This window comes from Diabrotica virgifera, chromosome 3 (assembly GCF_917563875.1).
Source record: "Diabrotica virgifera virgifera chromosome 3, PGI_DIABVI_V3a".
NCBI classification, from domain to species: Eukaryota; Metazoa; Arthropoda; class Insecta; order Coleoptera; family Chrysomelidae; genus Diabrotica; species Diabrotica virgifera.
In genome coordinates, this window is record NC_065445.1 from 117978195 (window position 1) to 117992660 (window position 14466).

The window sequence follows — 14466 nt, forward strand, 5'->3', positions numbered from 1 at the left end:
TTATGTCTTCTACTGTATGAATATTTTTTAAAAAGTTTATTATAAATGTTGCTACAGATTTAGCTAGTTCAGTTTTATTTTCGATATTATTATTCGGTGTATAAGAATTAGTTGGCAAAGGTTGAGACGGTCCAAAAGTGAAGGGGAACATCGGTTTATGAGATGTTGATTCTAAAATAGGTGAATTTGCTCTTCTTTTCTTTCCTGAGTATTCATTTGAATTATTTATATTAGAGTTTGATTGAGTCAAAAATTGAGATCGATTAATTTCTACAGTTGGCCGAGTCGGACCAAGATTTTTATCATTATTATTAATTGGTAGGGATGGAAATTCTTTTTCATTATTATTTAAACAAGAGAAAGAGTTGGGACTGATGAGTGCTGAAAAGAAGTTTTCACATATTAATCTAGCTTCCACAAAAGTAGTTTTTTGTTCTATCATAATATTCTTAATTTTCTTTTGTTTTTCATAAAATGGACATTTTTTTGATATTGTCACATGTTCGTTATTTTTGCAATGTATACAAAACATACTTTTTTCGCAATGATGGTCTTTATTTTTAATTTCACCGCACTGTATACATAGTTCCTGTGTACTTCGGCATTGCCCTGAAACATGCCCAAATTTTAAACACTTATAACATTGAACAACTCGGCCAAAAAACTGTTCAACAGAAAAATATACTCTATTAAAGGCAACATAATTCGGTAAAATATTGCCTTCAAAAGTTATAATTATAGTTTTTTTGTCCACATATTCAATTTTATCTTCTTTTTGTACCCTACGCTTAGTCCTATATATACTCAAAACATTAGAAGGAGTTTCGATGTTATCCATGAGATATTTCACATCATATCTAGTGTCAACGTCTTTCACCACACCTTTTATTTCTAGTAAATGACTAGGAATATATGCTTTCAAATTTTGTTCTTTAAGTGAGCTGTTATTGACGAGGTTATTTGCCTCTAACCGAGAAGTAAGCAAAACTTTTACACGGTTCCTACCTATACTTTTAATTTCTCGAACATTCGTTAACTTTAATTTTTTAAAAATAAGGTGCCCAATCGTCATTGCATGTAATTTTCCCAAATTAAGATCATCACCAATCCTTTCAATGTAAACCCAAATATTATCAAGATTATACTTATCTGAAAGCAAATTGAATTGTTTAATCTTCGGTCTCGCATTTTGTCCATCATCTTGCATATTCAATTCCATTTTACTAATAATATCACCATTATCCGCAGTCACTCGCGTCACAAGAGACGTCCCTGACTCACTTTTATCCCCCATTTAGGGGGAAATAAGTTTTAAACCACTATATACTGAAATGTTTTTGTTTATAAACACTAAATTAATTATTAACCACTACTTTATCTTCCAAAAAACACCAAAACTTTTATCTTTTACAGGAGCAGATCAAAATATCAACATCAACTTTGACAGTTATTTTGACAATGCACATTGTATTTAATTGTTATCGCTTAATATTTACAACGCAAAAAAGTAATTAAATTGTAATCGATTTTTTTAAGATTTTTCTAATCATTTTGACGTTCTATTGATAAAATATCAATTTCTTACTTCGGATACTTTGACAATAATCGTGTAGATGGCGCTAAGATTATAATAGATTATTTATAATTAGATATTACGGAACATTAAAAAAACTTAAATTCAGCATTTAAAACGTAAGTATATTTAAGGTAAAAATATATACCACAGCTTTGACCAACTAATATTGTTTATAATTAATGTTTTTAATTTTAATTTTAAATTAATCACTTTGACATTTATGTCAAATTTCCAGTAAACGTTTACAAACTTGTCACTACTGGCGTTTGCGAATTTGTAAATATCCCCTCTACGTACGAGCTCACAGCGTATAGAAAAACAGCAAATACAAAATAAGTGATTGATGTGATCGTTCATGGGTAATCTTTCATTTTTCCGACTGTATGTATTATTTATACGATCTGTAAGTTTAAAAGGTTCAAAGGGCTTATTTTTTTAAAAAATTTATTTAGTATTTTTTTTTATTTTGAAAAGAATGCTTTTTTTTAAATAACTTAAAATTTATTAGTGATACCAAAAATCATAAAGAGTAAAAGAATGTAGTTTTTGCTTTTCTGAATATTTTGTATTTTTTGTTTTTCTGTAAGGCAAAAATTGGTTAAGATATGGCTGTTTAAAATTTGCATACACTCGTGATTAGTGACTAGTTCAAGCCCTTTCAACTACAGCCCCTTCAAAAATAAGCACTTTGAACCTATGAAACTTACAGATTATAACGATCGGATGGACAAGAGGTCATGAAGGCTGAACCAGAAGGATAGGACGATATTATCCTTAGATGGAATAAGGAATGACCGAAGATGTAAAGGTCCAATCGTTTACATTGACGAAACAAAGGCCACGTTGCTCAGTCGGAAGAGATGTGGGCGTGGTTCTTTGGTTGGGCTTCTTTTACAATGAAAGATGTTAAATGAATAAATAATGATGTGCGAATAGAGCTAATGAAACGACGATAGACAAAAGATAAATAGATAACATTAACAGATGGTTTGACTCATGGACTCTAAGAAAACTTAAATACTGAATACACAAACTAAAAAAGGAACAAAGGAACAATTAACGATACGTAACGCAACAAAGAAATTAGTAGGGAGTTTTTGTTGCTACGTAACGTACGCATCTCCGTATACGTAAAGCAACTAACGTGTCGTAGAGGATGAATGTTAAAATAGGTAGTTTTTGTAACTGCCTTAACGTAACGTAAAGCAAATCGTAAAGTCACTTTTAAATTCCGTTGACATTCAAAAAAATAAAACAATGTTCACACAATATACAATTAATATACAAATGTAAAAAAAGATAAATGAATAATGAAATTGTATGGTTTTAATTGCTTCTATTTAAATATAAAAATATTATTTTTCCTTAGGTTAAAATTTTTTTATTTTTGTTTATACCTACTTTTTAGTTGTAAATTATTGTATACCTACATCAGAATTCCAGTAGGTATAATGTAAATAGTGTGGTAATATTTATTTGAAAATTTTACTGAAACTAGGTCATTTGTTTATCTAGTTATTAATTGTGGTGATCACTGTATTTCTTAAATGAATACAAGATTTGTTTGTTTTGCTTTATTAATAGACAACTTAAAAACAATAAAATTTTAAATCTATTATGAAGTTCCAATTTCCAATTACAAACAGAATAATTTTACTCAAATAGACTAAACCAATAACCAATATAACCTTAAAATGTTTATAAACGGATAGTACGCTGATGAAATGTTCATTTGGTAGGTAATCGGGCAAGATCCTCGTGTGCATTCGGTGACTTTCGGCTCGATAGGGATGCGTATGAACCTAACGTACCAGCCCGTAACCTTAGGTAATACGTATCGCGATACGGGAGTTCAACCATTAATGCGCAAGCGTATATGTCAAAAAGATGCTTTACGTTTACGTATTTGTGTGCACAAAAACTCCCTAGTAACTTAACTACGACACTTAACGCTACAAAAGAAAAATTAGCAACGCTGCTACAACAACACAATAATGTTCTAGTCTTGAGCTGTAAATAATAATTATATAAAAAGCGACATCGTACACTTTACTAAAACATGTATTCAAATTCTCAACGAAATCTCAATATTTACACAATACGTACATTGTATATACAGTATAAGATAGCCAACAACAAAATTAAGAAACCAAAAAAATACCTAAACAATTAATTTATAAAACAAAAGTTGACGACATAATAACTATCGAATGTAATAATTATTATCACTGCACATAAATTGGTATATTCACCAACACCGCAAAACTAAAAAAAAATACGAAATGTAAGTGAACGAATAACTCTTATTCACAACAAAAAAATAAACTGAATAGTTACCCAAAAAAATAAATAAAAATTCGATACTCTAAATAAAACTTAAAATTCTTACGGTTCACTTACAAACAATAAAAAGGAAAGAGCTCTTTGCTTAAATCATAAATCTAATACTTAATAATACTCAAAAAATTTACATGATGAAAATGTCTTTTATTTAAATGTTAAAAATAAAAAAACAAGTGACCGGCATATACGTAAATGTCACTATTAACACTAAATGAGCTAAAACTGTAAGTCAATGAACTTATCCCACGGAAGAAACACAAACATAATGTCCTTGCTCTGGACACGCGAGAAGACATCTCTAAATAAGAATGCGTAACTTACGTGAAACAGGTGTAGGGGATGCCCTTACAGGCATTCCTTATATAGGCCAGGTCATATTATACCCAGCGGCAAAGTCGAAATAAAAGGAGCGACAAAGAATAGCTTTGGCCACAGTCCATAGTGTAATGTGGATTCAGATATTTACTAGCGATAGGTGGTAACTGGGACTTGGGACCAGCCCTGTGAACAAAATTAATTATTCACAGTGAGTGTTCTATGAAGAAAAAGGGTTTTTTAAAGACTTACCAGAAGAAAATCCAGGCTGGTCCATCACAAAATAACTAGCGTTCACCGCATGACTCAAACGACTTAACTTACTGCAACAAAGTTTAACTCACGAATGCCAAGATTTCTCAGATTTCTGCTTAAATTAGAACTGACGGCGTGGGTACGCGACTTTGTCAACGGTCGTGAAAGATATGCAAAAAAGGCCTTATTAACACCCGTAAAGGGCTTAGCAACCCCAACACTTAAAATGAGTTATGAGATGCAAGGCCGATGTCTTTCACAAAAAAGCTATTAAAGTCTAACATTTTGCGTGAGAATCGCATCTATCGATAGCGACACATGTGTTTCTAAGAAAAACACGCCGATAGAGACTCTAAAATCTAATCAGTTAAGCCAAAAGCCGTGAAGGTATGGGGGACCGGATTAAAATCTACACTGGGAAAACTTAAACGTTACAAGATCATATTAATAATACATACACGAGTAAAGCAACTTGTGAAGTGGTAACGATTAATTTCATTTGAAATACTAATTAGGGGGTGATTTTAACGATTTTTTTACCAAAAAAAGGAACCAACTTTATGTTCAGCGTAACTTTATTACTTTTAAGGCCATCGGTACATAATTCGCAAATATTTTACGGGTATCCCTACTTTTTCTGTCTTTACACGGCAAATTACGTGTAGTAAAATTCACACTGGTATGGATACGTAAACATTACTAGAATGTCATTCTACTTGAAAATGTCATCCTTAATTTAAAGAGATGGCTTTTGAATGTTCTTGGATAACTGTTATTTTTATAATTGCAAATTATTAATTCAGTTAATAAATGTGATAATTTTTTCACTAACTATGTATTCAGTGATTGTAATAATTTATATGTACAACAAAAACTAATACTCAATCGAGAAAAGAGGAAAAGTGTTTAAGTGATTTTTTATTAATATATTGTTACTATGGAACACTTACAATTTTGAACATCTTTAACAACAAAATACTTGGATCACAGAATATATTATCCTGATGTATTCTCTGCTTGTGTCTTCCACAAATAATACACAATAAATAACTTTTTATTAAGTTCACGTCTTAAATCAATTATTTATCAAATACACTATATTATATCAATATTATTTAATCAACAACTCAAAATATTCCCGATGCCATGTCAAATATTTAAAATTGTCACTGTCTGACTGACAGTATGCTGACAATATTCTATTCGACTGAGTGCGTTGTATGACAAAGATAGATTTGGAAATATTACCACGGACATTGTGTTTATTGTTTTCGAATCCTGAAAAAACCAATAAATATTTTTGAAAAATTTAAACGCAGAATGAAAGACTATATTATTACCGAGTGCCAAAAGTCGCTTAGAATAAATAAAAAGTTTCTTTTGAATGAGATATTTGAAATTCAAAATCACACTACATTTTCTCTTAGTTTTTCACCCCTGTAACTTATTAAAATAAACATTATAGAAGTTCTCATGGACTTTCGGCCCTCGCCAATAACGTAATCTTTCATTCTGCGTTTAAATTTTTCAAAAATACTTATTAGTTTTTTCAGGATTCGAAAAAAAAATGAATTACCATTTGAATAGCATTGCAGCCGAAAATACGTACCCATCCTCTTAATGCTAGAAACTTTTTTAAAAAACAAAAATTCAGCTTTTTTATAAACGCAACAAAGTTGTACAGAGTTTTCCCAAAAAGTGCTTCATTTTTTGGTTATTTCACGTTGAAATATTCGATTTGGAATTTGGCGAGTATGAACTATTTTTCATTAGTAACAACTCTTCTTTTACTGGGTCTAGGGAATTCATACATACACAATTTTTTCACTTTTTTATGGGCTATATTTTTGCTAAGAATCTTTTTTTCGATAAAATACTTACTTTTTGAGTTATTTGCAAAAAAAACGTCTAAAAACGTTTTTTTTTTTGTTGAAAAATGAACATATTTACTCGCAACTAACAAACAGTATTAACTTAGTGAAAAAATGCTATAGAACAAAAGGTGCTTATAATTAGTCAGTTTATCCATTTCCGAACTTATTTTGAACGTATATTTTTTCACCCCCGAGAAGGGGTGAAACTCACCCCCATGGCAAAATCACACATCGGCAATATCACTTTTCTTCTTTGACATGTTACCTATTAGGGCAGTCAATGAGAGCAAGAACATGTTGTTACCTCCGAATTCTATCCTACTGCATGGATTTTAATGAGATTTTAGGAATAGCCTGAAAATATCTCCTTATTCAAAGTCTACCCTATGCCGATGTGTGCTTTTGTCTTGGGGGCGGTTCCCACCCCTTCTCGGGGGTGGAAAATTTTTTGGTTAAACAACTACGGAAGTTGCTAGAGAACCTAATTCTAAGCAAAAACTGTTCTATAATTTTTTTTTCGAAAACTCAATACTTTTTGAGTTATTCGTGTTTGAAAATTGGCCATTTTCATTGAAATATAACATCTTTTCAAACGTTTTTTTGCGAATACCTTAAAAACAATGCATGTAACTAAAAAAATTATATAAAACATTTTTGTAGCTCATAAAAAACAAAGAGATTCATTCCTTCTTCAATCTTCTAGATATAACACAAAAAGAGATATGGTAGGTAAAAAGAGTTTGTTTTTTGGTGCATGCTCAAATCAGTGTATTCAACTTGAAATAACAGAGAAACGGTCGATTTTAGGTGTATAATGCTACCAATACCTTTTATTGTGCTTGAAAAGTCCTTTCAAATAAGCAATATTAAATGTCGATTACATTCAAATTAAGCGAGATATGCTGCAAAAAATTGATGACTAACGAATTTTAAGAAAAAAATTGAGAAGTATATTTAACCCCTCATCCACAAGAATTTAAATGCTTCGTTTTCCTTCTACAATACATTTTACTACAGTGTTATTTTTATGTTCAAAAAGTTCAGCGGGTTTAAAATGAATGGTTTTTGAAAAAAATAAGATCAAATTATAGAGCGCATATTTAAATTTTCTTAAAAGTCTTCCTTTTTCTCCATGTAACTTGAAAATGATAAGAGATACTGTTATAAAAAATAAAATAAAAATGTTTATCTAGAAGAAACCTACATTTTTGTTTGGCATCTTTTTTTGGCATCTCTTATCATTTTCGAGTTACATGGAGAAATAGGAAGATTTTTAAGAAATTTTAAAAATGCGCTCAATAATTTGATCTTATTTTTTTCAAAAACCATTCATTTTAAACCCGCCCAACTTTTTCAACATAAAAAGAACACTATAGTAAAATATATTGTAGAAGGAAAACGATGCATTTAAATTCTTGTGGATGAGGGGTTAAATATACTTCTCATTTTTTTCTTAAAATACGTTAGTCATCAAATTTTTTACAGTTTATCTCGCATAGTTTGAATGTAATCGACATTTAATATTGCTTATTTTAAAGGTCTTTTCAAGCACAACAAAGGTTATTGATAGCATTATACACCTAAAATCGACCGTTTCTCTGTTATTTCAAGTTAAATACACTGATTTGAGCATGCACCAAGAAAACAAGTTTTTTTCACTTACCATATCTCTTTTTGTGTTATAAATAGAAGATTCATAAAGGAAAGGATCTGTTTGTTATTTTATAAGCCACAATAATGTTTTATATGGTTTTTTTAGTTAGATGCATAGTTTTTAAGGTATTCGCAAAAAACCGTTTGAAAAGGTGTTATGTTTCAATGAAAATGGCCAATTTTCAACCAGGAATAACTCAAAAAGTATTCGTTTTCGAAAAAAAAATATAGAACAGTTTTTGCTTAGTATTAGCTTCTCTAGCAACTTCCGTAGTTATTTAAGCAAAAAACTTTCCACCCCCGAGAAGGGGTGGGAACCGCCCCCAAGACAAAAGCACACATCGGCATAGGGCTATTGTTTCTTGGGCTATTCCCTACTTACTGTGAAAATATCACGTAAATCGATATAGTAGGATGGAATTCGGAGCCACATACCCTCATTGACTGACCTATATGTATATGTGTATGCCAAATTTCTTGTCAATCTAAGCGGTTCTTTAAAATATATAGGTTTTTTGCAATATTTTACCGCCAGTGAACGGACTAATACAACAAATGATTGATTAAGTTTCAAATCATGAATGATTTATTGACATTTTGCGTTGGTCTGATATGTTTTCACAATCTGACAGAACAGCTCTTCAGAAAGTAATTTGTAAAATATTTTTAATTTTATTTTCAGAACAACGAATCCAGGGATATAAAACACATGCAATATATAGCGTGGCCTGATCACGGTGTGCCTGACTCTCCGCAACAATTTTTAAATTTTACCGAAAAAGTGAGGGCGGCAAGAAAAGGTTCTTCTCCCGTAGTGGTGCATTGCAGCGCGGGAATAGGGAGAACCGGTGTTATGGTGTTAATGGAGACGGCGTTATGCTTAATGGAAGTTAGTGAACCAGTGTATCCATTGGAAATAGTAAAAACTATGAGAGAGCAAAGAGCTATGATGATACAGAATGCTGTAAGTATTTAATGAGTTTTTAATTATTCTAATAATGTTTTTTAATTTTTAGTACGATTCTTCAAACTACTATTATATACTTATACCCTTATGTAAATAATAGTAGTTTGAAGCATCGTATTAAAAAATTAAATAAATACTTATATCCCCCTTATGTATAACCAAGGCGACACCGTCGAAAATGAGGGTGGCTCAAAGGCGTAACCCTATGGAATAAAATAAGAAATAAAGATCTCAGTCAAAGAACCGGTATCACATATGTTGTAGAACGTGTCATTAAGCTCAAATGGAACTGGGCTGGACACGTCGCCAGGCTGAAAGATTCAAGACGGACACGAAAGCTAATGTAATGGATACGAAAAGAAGATAAACTCAAAAGAGGAAGGCCGCCTACACGATGGACAGATGATATCAGGCGGATTAGTAAAAACTTGCAACATCATCATCATTCTCTTTGCCTTATCCCTATGCGGGATCGGTTTCCCTAATTGCATTTCTCCACACAATTCTATCTTAGGTCATATCAATGTTAATCCCCTTTACCAACATTGTCCTGCCTTATCGTCTCCCCCCAGGTCTTCTTTGGTCTTACTCTCCTACTCCTTCCAGGAATCTGCACTTCAGCTATTCTTCGTATTGGGTGATTAACGTCTCGACGTTGAACATGACCAAACCATCTTAACCTATGCTCTCTCATTTTGGCATCAATTGGTGCCACACCTAGACTTCCCCTAATATACTCATTTCTAATTTTATCCTTCTTTGTCACTCCACTCATCCATCTAAGCATTCTCATTTCCGCCACATGCATTCGTTGTTCCTCTTTCTTTTTCACTGCCCAACATTCAGTTCCGTACATCACAGCCGGTCTTATGGCTGTTTTATAGAATTTTCCCTTCAGCTTCATTGGAATTTTTCTGTCACACAACACACCACTCGCTTGTTTCCACTTCATCCATCCAGCCCTAATTCTACTGCATGCATCTGTATATATTTCTGCATTACTCTGTAAATGTCCGGCATTTGTCCAACTTTCATAATTCTATTAAATAGACCTGCTAGCCAACTTATTCCTGTCTCTCCCAATGCTCTCCATACTTCCCCAGGAATGTCATCTGGTCCGACCGCTTTTCCTTTCTTTATTTTTTGAAGCGCTTCAGCCACTTCTTCGTTTGTTATTCTGGTAACCATTGCTGTTACTGTCTCCGTTAACTCCACAGGCTGTCTGTCAAATTCTTCATTTAATAAACTGTCAAAATACTTTCTCCATCTCTTTTTTATATCCTTTTCGTGAATTAGTATTTTATTATTTTCATCTCGGATACATCTAATCTGATTAAAATCTCTTGCTTTCTTTGCTCTCTGTTTGGCTATTTTATATATCTTTGCTTCGCCTTCCCTGGTATCAAGTTGATCGTATAGGTTTGAATACGCTTTTGCTTTAGCTTTTACTACTGGTACTTTCGCTTCCTTTTTGGCGACCATATAGTTTTGAAGATCTGTGTCCGATCTGGTTTCTTGCCACTTTTTATATAATTTTCCCTCCTTTTTTATTTTTCCTTGTACTTCATTTGACCACCACCACCAAGTCTCTTTATCCTCAAACTTCTTTCCTGACGTTTTCCCAAATATTTCAATAGCCGTCTCTCTAATAATATTGGCCATTTTTCTCCAAATTGTGTTAGGGCTTCCTTTCATGTTCCAACATATTTTTTCTACTATTCTTTCCCTGAATATACTTTCTTTCTCATCTTTTAGTATCCACCACTTGATTTTTTGTGATCCTCTCCGATATTTTTGTTTAGTTTCGCTTTTTACTTCGATGTCCAGAACAAGAAGCTTATGTTGTTGGCTTACTGTCTCACTAACTATTACCTTGCATTCACGTATGTCTTCTTTCCTTATCATGAAGTAGTCTATAATTAAAAAATGATTAATGCAATGCAATATCAAGTTCGGAATCTTTGTTTAGTTCATAACGTCTACCTCGGTTTCATAACAGAAGAGAATTAGAATTACTGGGACGATTTAGACTTTTCTTCCGATTTTGTTTGTCAAAGACCACGGTCTTATCACTATTTGAACAGATTGATCAGGAAATAAGAAGTCAGACTCTTTGGTAAATAATTAAGTATTTTGCTGTGTAGACAAATATAAAATAATCTTTTTAAAATATTACTAGGAATCATGCATTGAATCCTGTTACAGTAAGTGTAAACATAGGTACCTGTTACAGTTATATTTAAATATATTTCCTTATAATTCCTTCCTATATAATAACGATAATAATTTATAATTTCAATAATAATTTCCTTATAATAATAAGGAGGTATTAGAATACTTCCCGCGATGAAAGAAAATAACATAACGCAACTAATCCCTTCTGTCAGGCAGGTACTCAAAAACAAAAAAATAAACATGATGCATTCACTGCACCAATGCGCAAGCGTAACCGCAAAATTCGGAGTTAAACCATCTAACGAGGATGGGTTAAAATCGTGGTTAACTTAAACGAGTTTAAGCTCTAACCTAGTACTGAAAAACTGATTAACCATGAATATTTCGGTGACCAAAAAATAAATAGGTTAACCCAGCATTGAAAAACCGGCCCTTAGAAGTACAAATTTAAAGTCTTCTTTATTTTAAAATAGTTCAAACGACCCGTGACGTCACAGAGTTTAACTATGTGGTTCCGTTTATGGTTATATTTACGTATATTCTTCTTATTCTTTAGTTTATTGGCCTCCACCTACTTGGGTATTTGCCCAGCTCGTCGTCGGGAATAAAGGAAAAATTTTTATATTCTAATGACATTTATCGTATGTCGTTGCAATAATATATACCAGTTTGTTGAGATTGGAGTTTGATACAGTTTTTGAAGGAAAGGAAAGAAGGTTTACTATTGAAAATAAAACCATTTTGTAAAAGTACAAATTTTCTATGAATAGTTCAAACGATCAAAAACACTTTTAACGTCACATAACTATATTTTTTACTGACGTTTATAATGTCTAATTTAAAATTATATATACAATTGGTGTAGAATGTAAACATACAACCCCGTGACGTCACGACGCGTTTTGGGGTGGCTGGTATAAGTTGAATTTTTAGTCGTCTTTAGGGGCCAAACGAAAGACAAACAAAACTTTTTTATCTTTGATACAGGTTCTAAATTATGTTCTGTTGTGATTTATACCATTTTTTTCGAATTTAAAATTCTGTCAGCGAATACCACCGTGTTGTCCGCGTATCTTATGTTATTGACACATTCTTCGTTAATTCGGATTCCAGCTTCAACAACATCTACTGTTTCTTGAAAGATTTGCCCAGAGTAAATGTTAAACAGCAGTGGTGATAGTATACATCCTTGTTGGACCCCACATTTGATTTTGATATCGTCGGATTCTCCTGCCTCTGTACGGATAGACGATGTTTGATTCCAGTGAAGATTGGTAATAATTCTTAGATCACAAATGTTTATTGCAATACTTGTTAATGTATCCATCAACTTGTCGTGTTTTACTGTATCGAACGCTTTATGGTAATCAATGAAATAATATCGCAATTTACGTCTTTACATCATTCAAATAGCTTTTATATGCTAAAGAGAGCTTCTCTCGTACCCACTGCATTCCGAAAACCAAACTATGGCTGATTTTTTCTTCCCACAGTCTATAGCTATACAGGGTGCGCCAAACCTCTGGTTTTCTTTGATTACGGCTAAATTATGGGATATACAAAAAAATGTTTTTAACAAAATTAATGTATATCGAAGCCGTCTATAATTTAAAATTATTTTAGATTATACAGGGTGAGTCAGAACGACGGTAGGAACCAAAGTTGTGTTTTTTTTAATGGAACACCCTATAATATAGTGTGTAATATATTATATCATTTTTGAATATATTTTTTAAAAATATTAAGAATTTATATAAGGTATGATAGACCTAAAGTTAAAAATTTTCGAAATATTTACACTTTTATATATTGAGAAAAATGGTAATATTCAAAGGGCTGTGAATTAGGCGTTTAAGGTAATAAAAATTTTAATGACATGTCAAAGTTTGTTATACTGTTATTTTTAAATAAATTAACATATTTGACATATATCCATAAAATATACAGTGTGATCACTATTTGCAAATACAAAATTTTCTCTTTTTTTTTAAATGGGACACCCTGTATATTAGTATTTCCTTTTGTAGTAAATATTACAACCTTTCTTTTGGTATAAGGTTGTATTTACATAGCATGTTTCGTTTTGTAGATATTTTAAAAAAAACTATAGATTTTACGTTTTTGAGGATTTTTTATTAAAAAAATTTTTTGCAAGAAAAATAATTATAATCTGGTTTTAGAAACATACATTAAAATATCAAATATGAAAATAAAAACGTAATTAAAGATTAAAATAAATAGTATACTAGTACAATTTAATTGAATTTAATAACTTAAAATTATTTTACAAAAAATATTTTACCATACTAATGAATGCATAAATTAGTTACTAAATTAAATAAACAACCAAATTTGATATCTAACCTAGTAATGTTTGTAACACAGCACCTTTCTTGTACCAAATTAATTGTTAGTTATATTGTATTTACGAGTAAGATCAGTTAAACTTTTAATTTACCTTTTAAATTTACTTACATCTTGAGAACATAATTATAAAGTATGCTTTGAAACAAATGAATGTTAAATATATCAGCCAAATTATTTATTAATATAAATAGTATTAACTGGTTTCACAAAAGCTGGTAATAATTTTGTAGTTGAAAATTTTGTAACAATTTTTTATATTTTAAATTTTAATTTTTCAACCGAAAAATTGGTGGATATGACATTTGTTTTGGGCGAAACCACTAGAAATTATTACCAGCTTTTGTGACACGACTACATAGATACTATTTACTTCATAATATTATACTTCTGTACCGTTTATTTGTTTCAAAGCATACTTTATACGTTCTCAAGATGTAGGTAAACTAAAAAGTTATTAACTGATCTTACTCGTAAATACAATTTAACTATCAAAATTTGGTACAATAAAGTTACTAGGGTAGAAAAATTTCTAGGGTAGATTTTAAAATTGGTTGTTTAATTTAATAATTAGTTTATCCATATTAATTAATTATTAGTATGGTAAAATATTGTTTGTAACATAATTTTAAAATTAATTTCAATTAAGTTGCACTTGCATACGTTTTATTTTAACCTTTAATTACGTTTTTATTTTCATCTTTGATATTTTAGTGTATGTTTCTAAAATCAGATTATAATTTTTTTTTTTGCAAAAAAATTTAATTAACATTATCGCGGATATAAATATCCGCGAAACGTAAAATCTTAAGTTCTTTTTTAAATATTTACAAAACCAAACATGCTATGTACAGCTGGTTCCTAAAAAAACTGATACGACTGGTAAGATTTGATCATTTTGAGTAGTGTATGATTGATCTGACATTATATTATATTTATTATGA

General features: G+C 31.0%; 1 protein-coding gene across 2 annotated transcripts in view; it reads left to right on the plus strand.

The window, feature by feature from the left end:
• The window catches only part of LOC126881257 (tyrosine-protein phosphatase non-receptor type 4), a 150689-nt gene that overhangs the window by 122992 nt on the left and 13231 nt on the right, over positions 1-14466 (plus strand). For both annotated transcript variants that reach the window (XM_050645418.1, XM_050645419.1), the window contains exon 12: positions 8699-8980. In XM_050645418.1, coding sequence (XP_050501375.1) covers positions 8699-8980 — 282 coding nt within the window. The remainder of the gene's footprint in view (positions 1-8698; positions 8981-14466) is intronic.